General features: G+C 37.0%; 1 protein-coding gene across 1 annotated transcript; it reads left to right on the top strand.

Annotated features, from left to right (window-relative positions):
• Window positions 1-1644: 1644 nt before the first annotated feature.
• LOC107597591 (A disintegrin and metalloproteinase with thrombospondin motifs 15-like) lies at window positions 1645-13041 on the top strand. The gene is made up of 8 exons (XM_016288736.1): window positions 1645-2589; window positions 4088-4220; window positions 4885-5052; window positions 5496-5779; window positions 6868-7045; window positions 7131-7306; window positions 9052-9227; window positions 11030-13041. The coding sequence occupies exons 1-8, from the start codon at window positions 1645-1647 to the stop codon at window positions 11799-11801; spliced, it is 2832 nt and encodes a 943-aa protein (XP_016144222.1). The 3' UTR covers window positions 11802-13041.
• Window positions 13042-13722: the final 681 nt, after the last annotated feature.

Genomic DNA, 13722 nt, shown 5'->3' with positions numbered 1-13722 from the left:
AATAACAAAGCACCACTCAAGGGAATGTATGATGGTTAAAAAGAGGAAAGCCTGTACATGCTCAGGTGCACATATTTTTGAATACCATATTTACATATCTCATAATTTTTGGAGGTGTATGGATGACATTAATTTTGAAAATAGTCAGAATTTTACCTGTTCAAAAATTTAGGCAAATTTATTCAAACTTGATTTACCGATGCAATATTATATCTATCTCTGATGGCTGAGACCATCACATCCTCCAAGAGGCAGCTGAAGACACTTCCGCAAGCACTTAACCACCAAACAATCTAGTTGACTAATAAATCTGGAATTGTGTAGGCCTACTACAACAATTGTTGGCTTTGTGATGAACTGCTTCCTCTTTTGTAGGTCGCTTCGGTTGAAAACAATGCATAAATGTAAATGTAAATATAAGTGACTGTAAGAAAGATATTTTAATTACAAATTCACAAAATTCCATTCAGCGAACACATTAAAAAGCAGTTTTACACTTATTCTATAAAAGGCCTACTTTTTTTCTGATAGAGGATGTGCCATGCTGCATAAAGACTGACATTAGATTCTACAAAAACAAAGCACACCTTACGTAAAATAACTACAAGTGATATGCAATTTTATATTACAACCATAGATAGCGACAGAGAAAAGTTTTGTACATTTCAACTTTTAGTTGGCCATAGTTTTTGATATTTAATGCAATTACTGAGCATAACTGACAGTATATCTTCATGATAATCTCTGTGTGATGTTTATGAATAGATGTATATGGTGACTCTTTTAAGTGGTGACTTTAAAGAATAGCCTACTTTCGAAAGTTCAAAACGTTCCGTTTTTTCTTGGTTTTGTGAATGTAAAAGAAACATTTTTGCAAACATTATGGGAATGTTACTTTGGAATATTCTCTAAACCATCTCAGATGAACGTCCAACTAAAATTTCGCAGAAAAACGTCCCATAAACAATAATGATAGAAATAATGTTTTTGAACTAACATTTTGAGAAGGTTATTAAAGATCAGATTACTTTGAATGAACGTTCTATTATCTCATGAAGTAAATTCATCAGCATTATCAGGATTATGTGTTATGTTGCCTTTACCTCCTCTCATTAATAACGTAAATATAGTATTGGAATTGATTGTATTAAACAAACGTAGGCCTATTTAATTTTATAAGACATTTTATGAAATTGTTATAATTTTATTATTATTATTTTGTCATTTCTTTATAGGAAGTTAAAATAAAAAGATGAAATAAAAACAATTTACTTATTTTAAAAACATGCCCCCTTACCCATTTCCCCCCCAAAGTCGCATTCTACACCTCTACAATTGGCAAGCATGTGTATGGAATGGGAGGTAACCTCTGAAGCGCGGCTGGCTTGATGCTCATATTTAGAGAGCCAGAAGTGTCTGCGGTGTTCAACATGAATCATGAGCTCTCATCTGAACTTCCCAAAAACTCTTATTACAATCTGCAATGTTTACATATGACGCAAAAGAATAAAAGAAAGAGAGCTGGATTCACAGAGAGAAACACCAGGGCGATGGATGGCGATTGTGGCAATGCTTAATCCTCATGATCAACAGAATCACGGTGTGAATTACACTTTGAAGGATATATAATCACCACCAACAACGATGTCTGTTTCCCCCATTGTTTTGTTTTGTCTCTTGCACATGCTGTTTTTAACGAAAATATACCTCTGTATGGAAACTGATTTTTGTGAACCTGTTCGACTTGACCGTGAAAACTTCCCAAGTCATGACAAACTGAGCAAAGAACTGGTTGTTTACAGAATAAACGCTTTTAATCAGGAATTTGATCTTAATCTTCTGCCTGACTCCAGTTTTCTGGCTCCTGATGGCACACTTCAATATAACACATCATCTTCAAGTGCTTTTTTAGGAGATGATTTTAGAAGATGCTTTTACTCCGGTGATATTAATGCAGACAGGAATTCATACGCGGCTCTCAGTCTCTGTGGAGGTATCCGAGGAGCGTTCTCTCATAACGGGATGGAGTACCTCATAGAGCGCAGGTCGACCAACACAGCACCAGGACTGATCCCAGATGATGCTGAAAAAACGCACATCATCCGCAGGAGAAGACATCTTCACGCCCCGAACTCAACATCTAGGTGTGGAGTTACATCTAGTTTAAACCATGGCGTTTTGGAGTCGTTAGAAAAGTACAAACATGTGAAGAGACACACGAGGAACTTGACAGAGACTTTGTTGAAAAGCACGAGCAGATCGAAAAGATTCGCCTCTATACCGAGGTACGTAGAGGTCCTGGTTGTCGCTGATGAGTCTATGGCAAAATTCCACGGCGACGACCTGAAGCATTACGTTTTGACTCTCATGTCTGTCACCGCAAAGCTGTACAAACACCCCAGTATCTTGAACGCCATCAGTATAGTGGTTGTAAAGCTCATGGTGATTAATGAGGCAGAAAAAGGACCCAAAGTATCCAGTAACGCGGCACTAACGCTGCGCAATTTCTGCACCTGGCAGAAGAAGCTGAACAAGATGAACGACAAACACCCAGAGTACTGGGACACCGCTATTTTGTTTACAAAGCAGGTAAGAAATTATGTTCTCATATGGGTCAATGACTGTTTTTGTCTGCAAATAGTAGGTTATTTAAAAGACACAAATAACTGTAATTCAATGCAATTCAATGCATCTCTATGATTAACTCTTTTTTTTCTGAATGTTTTCATTTTCGTGGGGATTAAGGTAAAAAACATGTCTGGATGCTGTGACTGTAGATTGCGAAACAAAATCAATCAATCAATCAATTTTCAATATGTTTTTAATAGTCTGGTAAATTAAAATCTGTGTGGTGTAACCAGAAATCCATTTTGTTGTCATGTGACAAGAAAGACATAAGACAACCGAGACCCCTTGAGACCCTCATGACTGTGGCAAGGCTGTGAAGGGACACACGAGGAACATGTTTTCTTAGAATCTAAATATAATCTTGACTCAAAATATAAATACGGATATTAGATACCACCTTTGAAAAATGTTTGAAAACATTTAGAGAAATTTGAGAATTTCACTCACATTTATTTAAGGTCCCACCCAGTAAAGCAGTTCTTCGTTTACACCATTTGACATTTGTCATTTAGGTAATTAAATCTAAATATTTACAGAAAGATTTCACCTTTTAATCATCTCTGACATTACGTCTTTCAGCAGTTTTGCCACAGTTGAAACGCTTTCTATACTAACATGCCATCTGGATGGAAAGCTTGTTGGGAGTGCCCCTAAAAGAAAATGTAATTCTTTACCATTTGATTCCAATATAAACTTAAAAGCACAATTACATCACCAGAAAGCTGAAAGCATACGTCATGAGTATAAAAGTGAATCAAGCAGAGGAGTGATCCAAGTCAGCTGTCATTACACTTCTAACTATTATGCCAAGGTACCTGCGCCGCACCTGTTATTTCAACAAAATTAACTCCATGCCTTTATATTACTTGTGAATACAGCAATGCAAAGTACTGCTTAGTATTTTGTAAAAAAAAAAAATGTATATGACTATGAAATATGTACATATATATTTTTATTTTTTTTATTTTAAGGAGTAAACTAAAAATTGAACAGATGGCCATCTCCTTTAAACTCCACCACTCATGTTTGACAGCATGAGAAAGATGAAACATTTATGTCAAGATAATATTGGAATGTATTCAGCCTTCCCAAAATTTCTCCCTGAAGTCTCCAGGTGGCTCTGCACTATGATGTTCTCACATGGTTCCATCTGTCCTCGTAACAATGTCGTGACTACAGCTGTTTACAGGCATTCTTGGCCACCCTCACTGTTCCACACAACCTATGCTTCTCATAATGTCAATACACAATAAGTTTGTATTTTGATCAGACAAATCGGAAATAGACAGTTCACACTTTGGATAATCACTGGGAAAAGCTCAGTGAGGAAGCCTGGATTACAGAGATTAATTAAGTGATGACAACTGCAACCCTGGCTATCATCTTCATAACACTTGATGCTTGTTATGTCACATAGTGTTTCATCACTGATTTCACACTATAATCATTTTCTTCACAGGACCTGTGTGGGGCTAACACATGTGACACTCTGGGTATGGCTGATGTAGGAACCATGTGTGATCCTAAGAGGAGCTGCTCAGTTATTGAAGATGATGGTCTTCCCTCAGCGTTCACCACCGCACATGAATTAGGTGAGAGCTTTGTTTAGTGTCAGATTCAGTCTTTTGTGAGCAAAACAGGTGAACTGAAAGTCCTTGTCTGTGTTCTCTTCTCAGCCCCTGTCTGTGGTGTAATTAAGTTGAATCCTTTAGGGTGATGGGATTTTGATGAGGCTTCTCACTCCTGAAATTCTATCTCTGATTCCTTGATCCTTAAACATGAATGTTGTGCCAGCTGTTTCCAGAAAAAAAGTCCTGCCACACTTTATTATTAATTTAGAATAACAATGACAACTGCATTCAAGAGTTTTCCACATCTCTTGATCCCTGTGAAAACAAAGGTTTAATAAAAGACAGATGGGAAAACATTAGCAGATGCTGAAGAATCACATTCACTGGGGCTGGTGCATCAGTGCCATCCTTATATGGTGTATAGACAACTCTATGTACATATTTGAATCTGTTAGTTATCGTACACCTTACAGACAGACAGAAAGATAGATAGATGGATAGATGGATGGATGGATGGATGGAACCATAGAATGATGGATGGATGGACAGACAGATAGACAGACAGGCAGTAGATAGATGTTGACTACATTTAAAGGATATTTTTATCAATGGACAAAAACTCTTAACTGCTATGAAAATGAAAACAGACTTAGACGGCTTGACTATTTCTTTGGCTCTTGTCCAGGGCATGTGTTCAGTATGCCACATGACAATGTGAAGGCTTGTGAGGAGGTATTTGGAAAGCTGAAGGACAACCATATGATGTCTCCCACACTGATCCAGATTGACCACAACACGCCCTGGTCTGTCTGCAGCGCTGCCATCATCACAGACTTCCTGGATGATGGCCACGGTTAGTTTGATTGCTCTGCTGCAATCAACTTTGACATGTGTCTCAGCAATGTCGAATAAATACGTTGAGGATATGGTCAGCTATACAAATCACCAACATACTAAATGTAAAATTTGCGTTAAGTACCTTTTGCTCTCCAGGTGATTGTCTGCTGGATCAGCCCCAAAAGCTTTTGACTCTTCCAAATGACCCTCCGGGCATCAGCTACTCGCTCAGCCGTCAATGTGAACTGGCTTTCGGCTCAGGATCCAAGCCCTGTCCGTACATGCAGGCGTGCTCCAAACTGTGGTGCACATGGCCACGGTTAGTTTGATTGCTCTGCTGCAATCAACTTTGACATGTGTCTCAGCAATGTCGAATAAATACGTTGAGGATATGGTCAGCTATACAAATCACCAACATACTAAATGTAAAATTTGCATTAAGTACCTTTTGCTCTCCAGGTGACTGTCTGCTGGATCAGCCCCAAAAGCTTTTGACTCTTCCAAATGACCCTCCGGGCATCAGCTACTCACTCAGCCGTCAATGTGAACTGGCTTTCGGCTCAGGATCCAAGCCCTGTCCGTACATGCAGGCGTGCTCCAAACTGTGGTGCACAGGGAAAGCTAAAGGACAGCTGGTGTGTCAGACTCGCCACTTTCCCTGGGCTGACGGTACGACCTGTGGCAGCAACAAGCTGTGCTATCGGGGGATCTGTACTGATAAGCAAAATACCAACAAAGACAAGGTGAGTGATGTGCTAACTACAGTATATCGGACTGAAGACAAATGAGCTTGTGTTGTTTTATCTGACATGTCAGTCTTTACTGATTTTCAGTAAAGTCAAGATGTTTTTGAAAAAAATATTTTTTGCTCACCAAGGCTGCATTTATTTAATCAAAAATACAGTAAAAACAGTAATAATGTGAAATATTATTGCAATTTTGAATAACTGTTTTTTATTTTAATATTTAATATATTATGGCAAAGCTGAATTTTCAGCATCATTACTCCACTCTTCAGTGTCACGTAATCCTTCAGAAATCATTATAATATGCTGATTTGCTCAAATCTTATTATCAATGTTGAAAACAGTGTTGTTGTTGTTTTTTTCTTTTTTTGTGGAAACGGTGATACATTTTTTCCAGATTCTTTAATGAACAGAAAGAACAGCATTTTATAATATTATATATATAAAGATATAAGTATATAAATATAACTTTTGACCTATTATATTTCTTCACTCTCACTTTTGATCAATTTAACTTGTCCCTGCTGAAAGTCTTACTGACCCTAGACTTTTGAACACTGAAACTGAAATTATTACATTAGAATATATTCCATTTATATATATTTATATTACATTTATGATGGTTAATGTATTTAAATGTACATTTTCCAATAAAAATATCAAAAATCCAGTGTTGCTTCTCAAATAAATGTATATTTGTTGTTAAATGTTCTTGTTTTTTTGTTTTTAAATGTTCTTGTTATTTGTAGATACGTTTTACTGAAAAAAATAAAAGGTACTTTATAGTGGGAAAGGGTTCTTTAGATTATTAAAATGCTGGTCACACTCATTTAAAAAAATCTGAAAAAGTTCATCTCTGGCATCACTGCTGAAACCCCCTTTTGGAACCTTCATTTAAAAAAAAAGGAAAAAAAAGAAGAAGTTTGTTTGTTTTGTTTTGTTTTATTTTTTTTAATTAATTAAATTTTTTATTTTTTTATTTTTTTTTTGTGGTGTATAATGCTCATGATATATTTCTGCCGACAATGAACATTCTTCTCAGCAAGGATGTAATTGTTTCTGAGACGTGTGGACTCTTTCTGCAGGCAGACGGCCAATGGGGTCGGTGGGGTCCGTATGGTTTGTGCTCCCGTACTTGTGGGGGAGGGGTGCAGCTCGCCAAAAGGGACTGTAACAACCCTGTCCCTGAAAACGGGGGCAAGTACTGTCAGGGACTGAGAGTGAAGTATCGCTCATGCAACTTAAAGCCCTGTAAAGACTCAGGTAAATGAAATATTTTTCAGTCTAATGTTAAACAATATGCATAAGTCAATATTCGTGTCTGACAATGACCATCTGTTTGTGACAGGAAAGAGCTTTCGAGAGGAGCAGTGTGAGGCTTTCAATGGCATCAGTCTGAACACTAACAGACTGAGCCCGTCTGTGGTCTGGGTTCCGAAATACTCTGGAGTGTCTGTTAAGGACAGATGCAAGCTCATCTGCCGAGCCAACGGCACTGGATACTTCTATGTCCTTGCACAGAAGGTAAATAAATAAAAATAAATGCTTAAATACTGCAAAGTTGTTTGACATTCATAGTTCATGAGCAAAAGGAGCCAGTGTGCAGTTCTTCTCTCATGGAAAGAATAACATCCCCTTTCCAAAGCGAACAAGATACTTTTAAAAAGTAATGGTGAGAGCTTATCTCTCAGATATGGTCATGTGGAAAGACACAGTGCAGGGCTGCTTCTCATAATCACTCATGACGTAGATGGGAAGACAAAAACACTCACAGTTTCAGTAACCTAGACAGCTATAGCGTATCAGCTTACATTAGTTACACAACTAAAACTGTGTACTAACCAGCTGCAATGCAGCAAAGCGACGAGTGATGCTACATTCTGTTAGTCAATGAGTTTCTGTGCTAGCCATGCCCACATGACAACTCATTGGACCAAAATCATGCTATGTATATTAAATATGAAAAAAAACATGAAAAATTTTTATTATTATTTATATTTATTTTTTTATATATACCTTTACTTTATATATATATATATATACATACACATTAAAAAAAAATTTTTAATTATAACTTTTATTCAGCATGGATGGTTTAAATTGATCAAAAGTGACAGTAAATACATTTATAATGTTACAAACATTTCTATTTCAAATAAATGCTGTTAATTTAGAAATTTCTATTCATCAAAGAATCCTAAAATATGTATTAAGGTTTCCACTAACTAAATAAATAAAAATAAGTAAACAGCAAATCAGTTTTAGAATGTAGGATCTTCTGAAGGATCTTGTGACACTGAAGACTGGAATAATGGTGCTGAAAATTCAGCTTTGCATCACAGGAATAAACTACATTTTAATCAAATAAACAAGAGACTTCTTACACAAAAATATCTTACTGACCCCACACTTTTGAACAGCAATGTATATACTTCTAATTTTAAGATCGGTATATTTCATATACATAAATAAAAATAATTTGATGAAATATGGGCAAGGAGAGCTAGAAGTGTTTCTGTAGCTCAACTGAGTTTTCAGTCACATGACCGGCTTGAAGACCTGGCGGGCAAAACATCCATAGAACTGCAGCACAAGCCTGTCGATTTTCTATCTGTTCCAATCCAAAAGTATTTAGATCATCTCTCAAAAGAATAAAACAAAGATATGTGAACAAAATACAAGTACTGGCCATTAGCAATCCATATAAATCACCCACCGCAAGATTTCAATCACTAAAAAAAGCGGGACATTCTAAAACGTTTAATGTGCAAACGGTGATATTAAAAGATCAAATTCAGTACACACCTTATTGCTGATGCATGCTTTATGCAGGCAAGCAAATGAGCCCAGAATATGAACGCAATGTGCTAAATGGTTAAGCGGCTTCTTTATAATGGTTTTCTATGGGAAAATGTTTCATATTAAACTTTGCGCATTGTGTTTATATTCTGGGTTCATCTGCTTGCCTGTACAAAGTATGCATAATCAATAAGGTGTGTACTGAATTTGGCCTTTAAATATCACTGTCTTACTGCATTACTACTTAATGCAAACCTCGTAAAAATAACTGGAGGTCAGTGGAGGAAACTATGCTTTTGCCCTCCATGTGGACGTTCCTGTAAGGGTGTGACGTCACGTCAAAACTATGAATTGGTAGTGTATGGCGCTAGCAAAACCAAGGTTATAGGTTTTACTGGTTATTACTTAAGACCTTTAAGTTACCATACTTAAAAAGAGTGTAGTGAATGTGAATGTTATCTGTGTGACAGGTGGTGGACGGAACCCCTTGTTCTCCTGATACCTCAGCGATCTGTGTTCAGGGAAAGTGCATTAAGGCTGGCTGTGATGGCAAAGTGAGCTCCAACATGAAGTTTGACAAATGCGGTATGTGTGGTGGAGACAACCAAAACTGCAAGAAAGTCTCTGGATTGTTCACAAAACCCATGTAAGTGCTTTATATCTGAGGATATGGTTTTACAAGATCTAAAGGACTAGAGTCAGCTGCAGCAATGTCTTCAGGGTTGTTTGCCATTCAGAAGTGAATTGTAAATACTTCTGTTCCTGGTTTTTATTCGAATTTTAATTGAATTTGAAGTGGAGTAAATCTGATTTTAAATTGCAATTTGAATTTAAAGGGGTGGTTCACTGTTTTTTTTCTAGACTTGATTGTGTTTATGGGGTGCAGTCTAACATGTGTTAATGCTTCGTTTTTAAAAAACGCATTATTTTTCACATAACATCCCTTCCACACCGCTCTGTCCCTTCTCTGAGAAACGTGCTGATCATTTCCTGCTTTTATGAAGCCCCGCCCTCAGAAATAGGTGATGGGCTCTGATTGGTTAGCTAGCCCAGTGTGTTGTGATTGGCTAAACCGCCTCTAGTGCGTGTCTAAACGTCCCGCCCCTCACCTCAGCGGCATGTGCTCATGTTATATTGTAAATAGTGGCGTCGCTAATATCGCTTATCAGTTTGAGCCCGATTGAGAAGCAGAGGACATTATTGAAGAGGATCGTGCAGAACCTGTACAAGCACGGCTTTTAATGGTAGGGCTATGTTTTTTGTTTGTTGTTGTCTCATACTTTTAGATATGCTGTTATTTGTAAATGCTACTGCTTATGTTAGCTTTTAATATACGGTTTTATCCTGATTAAAGCTTTAATACAGTACGGCAACTGCACGCGCGTCCATGTTTAACGCTTCTCATAGCTATGTGAAAATAAGTGGATAATTGTAACAGTTCATTGCTGGAGCTGAGCTAAATGAGAGTGAGAGAGAGAGAGAGAGAGAGAGATGCAGAGCGTGTGCAGAGCAGGAGGACGCGAGGAACAGTATTAAGAACTGCTGCTTTAGAACATTGATTTTGAAACTTGTGAATCCATTAGAATCGTTAGAAAACAGAATCGCGATTCATATATGAATAGATTTTTACGTGCACCTCTAGTTTTCACTTCCTCTTCTCTAAAGCAGCACAGCATGGCCTCGCCCCCTTTGCTGCCTTTTCCCGAGGGCAGGGTTTATCTGGGGTTGTTACGTCACGAACCCGGGAAGTAACTCGTTGTAGTCCCTACCAGCCGTTTTTGTAGGCAGTAAACTGCCAGAATTTTAAAAAACGATATCTCCCTTTGCATTGAACTTTTAGCGCTGCAACTTTGCAGATATTGTTTATGCTCAAACAGCAACATTACACACTAACTAACGTTAAAAAAGTGAAATCGCAATCAATCACCCCTTTAAGGAAGCAAAATTAAAATGCGCAAGAATTTTAATTTAGGATGACATAGTTACGTTACATGTACTTACTATAGTAATAACAGTAAATTATGCATAATTACAAGTAACACTAAACCAAACCCTAACCCTATAGTAAGTACGTGTATTTGATGAATATTACTAAAATAAAATGTAACCTTAAAATGAATTGAAATTCAAAGAAACTCATACAACTGCTAAAAGTGTAATTAACTAAATTCGAAAAATAAATTTATCAAAAAATTAATTGTATTTAATTTTAATTCTTTAATTTTTTTTTTTTTTAATGCAATCATTTTTGTAACAACACTTCATTTGACATCATGCTATGATCTGTTGAATTTTTTTTATTGTAAATTCTACTTTAATTTCATTCCAATTCAACTTTCAACTGAAATTCCTGAGTGGTGTCATCAATTCAAATTCCAAATCATGAATCACAAAGAAGCCAAATCTTAAATTCTGAATATTGTCCAACTCTGTGATCTCATTTTTCAGGCATGGATATAATTTTGTGGTAACTCTACCGGTTGGAGCGGCAAACGTGGATATAAGGCAGCGCGGTTACCGCAGTTTGATTAACGATGACAACTATTTAGCAGTAAAGAACGTCCACGGCAAATATCTCCTGAATGGAAACTTTGTGGTTTCAGCAGTAGAAAAAGACATTATCGTAAAGGGAAGTCTACTTCGCTACAGTGGAACCGGGACATCGGTGGAAATACTGCAGGCCTCTAGACCTCTCAAAGAGTCTCTTACGGTGGAACTATTGTCGGTAGGTAAAATGACACCTCCTCGTGTGCGCTACTCCTACTACCAGAATGTAGGAAAGAAGGAGGGCAAGATTTTAAAGAAGGACGAGAGGAACCCTACACAGAACAGTGTGCTGGAAGACAGCAATAAAGTGGAGCTGAAGAAGCCAGCCTATCAGATGCTGTCTTATAAGTGGGTGACAGCGGACTGGAATAAGTGCTCGGTTACCTGTGGGAATGGGGTTCAAAGTAGACTGATACAGTGTTTGGACTCGGATGGGGAGTCAGCCACACACTGTGACGGCACACAAAAGCCCAGTGCCATAAGGGCGTGTGGTGACCCTTGCCCAATGTGGAGTATAGGCGAATGGTCCTCATGCTCTAAAACCTGCGGGAAAGGCTTTAAGAGACGCCCACTGCGCTGCATCACTCAGACTGGACTGCTTTTACCTAGAGACCACTGCTCAAGCAAAAGAAAGCCACAAGAACTGGACTTTTGCACTGTTCGGCCCTGCTAGTGAACGATTCGGTGTGTTCTGGGACCCATTTTATGGAGTCAAAGTGATCTTTTTACGTGTGCATCCTGTGTTGCCTCATTTGTAATGGGAATATTGTCATGAAACAAAGACAAAGGATGTCTTTTACCATTACAATGTTACATGTTAAGGTACAGATATCACCTACCTCGAAAAGGACAGGGTGTTTTAAAGCAACTAAATAACAGACCACGTAAAATTGTAAAATGCTATGCTGTGGCATTAGAACTGTCACAAAATAAAACTAGCATCTCCTCTACATATGGTTTGTAGACAATATCAGAAAGTGTTTGAGTTTATATTCAGACTTTAAATACATGTGAATAATTTGATCTAAATGTGAAGCATATTGTATGCAAAAATAGGGCGACTTGGTCCATGCACTATTGACCATTTGTATTCCTATATTAGGCTGAGATAGTCAGTAGATTAAAACGTTCCTAATCATTGAAGTTTCAAGACAAAACAATGCCAAAATTAGGCTTTTAGTTTGGGTTTAGTGAAAGTAATCAGTACTTTACATTTTGGGCAGAAGAGGAGAGATTATGAACACATATTTACATTAATAAAATAATGTTAACGTTTAATATAATGGTACTGTACCCAAAGGGATAAAACAGTTAAATACTATAAATAAATCAGTTAAAATACTATATGGCAATAAACTTCATCAAATCAGCTAAGTAAACCAGTTAGAAAGTCTTTGGGTATCTTGATTTTCTTGTAAAACTGATCTCTGCTAAAAAACACTGATGTTGATACAGCCTTGATACTGCAAATGTTGTGCAAAAGCAAGATCTTATACAATACGATTTCAATATCTAAAATCTTGACAGTATGCAGAGGAAAAAAGAAGAAATATTAAACACATGCGGCTGCTACGGCCATTATAATTTTAGCTGTAAAATAACCGTTTCTTAGATGGAAAATCAGTAGTGTTTTATTGTACGTGTATTAGATGTATTCTCTGCTGGACTTATGAAGATACATTATAACTTGTGTAAACAACCCCTGTAAACCAAATGTTGTTGGTAAGAGCATCTCATTCATTCCAAAGGTGCTTCTTTGTTTCATTTTGTTTGCTCATCTTTTGATGTTAATACAGCAAAAGGCACTTATGTTTTTCTATTAGATTCCATTGTATACTATGTATACATCCATCAACTGTGCACAAATAAATACAGAAACATGAACTGCTCTGAGGGATCTCCTCACTCAGCTGGGTTGTGGAGAAGTGTGTATGAATCATGTATGTATAGCGATAAGCTTTAAAGTGTGCTGAAATGTTATTTGGTCACGCCAGCTAATCTCTTCACTTAAGGCCGGATGAAGTGTCATGGACAAACCCATAGCCTTCAGTGACACTGGAATTCTGCTGAGGCAAAAGAAAACTGGCCTGATAATCCTGATCAATTGTGTGACGGATCTAAACCATATCTAGTGTTTCACATACCAGGCCGAGCCACAGGTTACAGCCTATACTGGGATGAACTTTGGTATACAATGCATTTATTTAAAGCAAGACTAAAGAATGAATAGATATAAATTAATATAAAAAAGCAGTGCATAGAATGGGCAGTTTTTCAGGTGTAACCTAAAAGTGTATGGAAACCATAAAATATCTCATAAATATCTAATACATTTCCCCTGCTAGGATTCTAACATTAGACGCAGCAAGCACTAACTTGGCACTAACTACTTTCTCCATGTTAAATGAAATCATATACTTGTTTATATTTTTTAAATAATTAAATAATATACTATATACTATCATTTAAACACATATCTGTGATACTGAGGTACTATTATAGTCTTTATTAATAGTTTGAATTTGTTTGATTTTGATTTTAGTTCAAGTTTCCGAAATTCTGTTTTTGTCATTTTTATTAGTTGTCATTTTAAC

The sequence above is a fragment of the Sinocyclocheilus grahami genome, unplaced genomic scaffold, assembly GCF_001515645.1.
Source record: "Sinocyclocheilus grahami isolate Dianchi unplaced genomic scaffold, SAMN03320097.WGS_v1.1 scaffold233.1, whole genome shotgun sequence".
NCBI classification, from domain to species: Eukaryota; Metazoa; Chordata; class Actinopteri; order Cypriniformes; family Cyprinidae; genus Sinocyclocheilus; species Sinocyclocheilus grahami.
The sequence above is the reverse complement of the archived record's forward strand: the minus strand, read 5'-3'. Positions and strand labels throughout refer to the sequence as shown.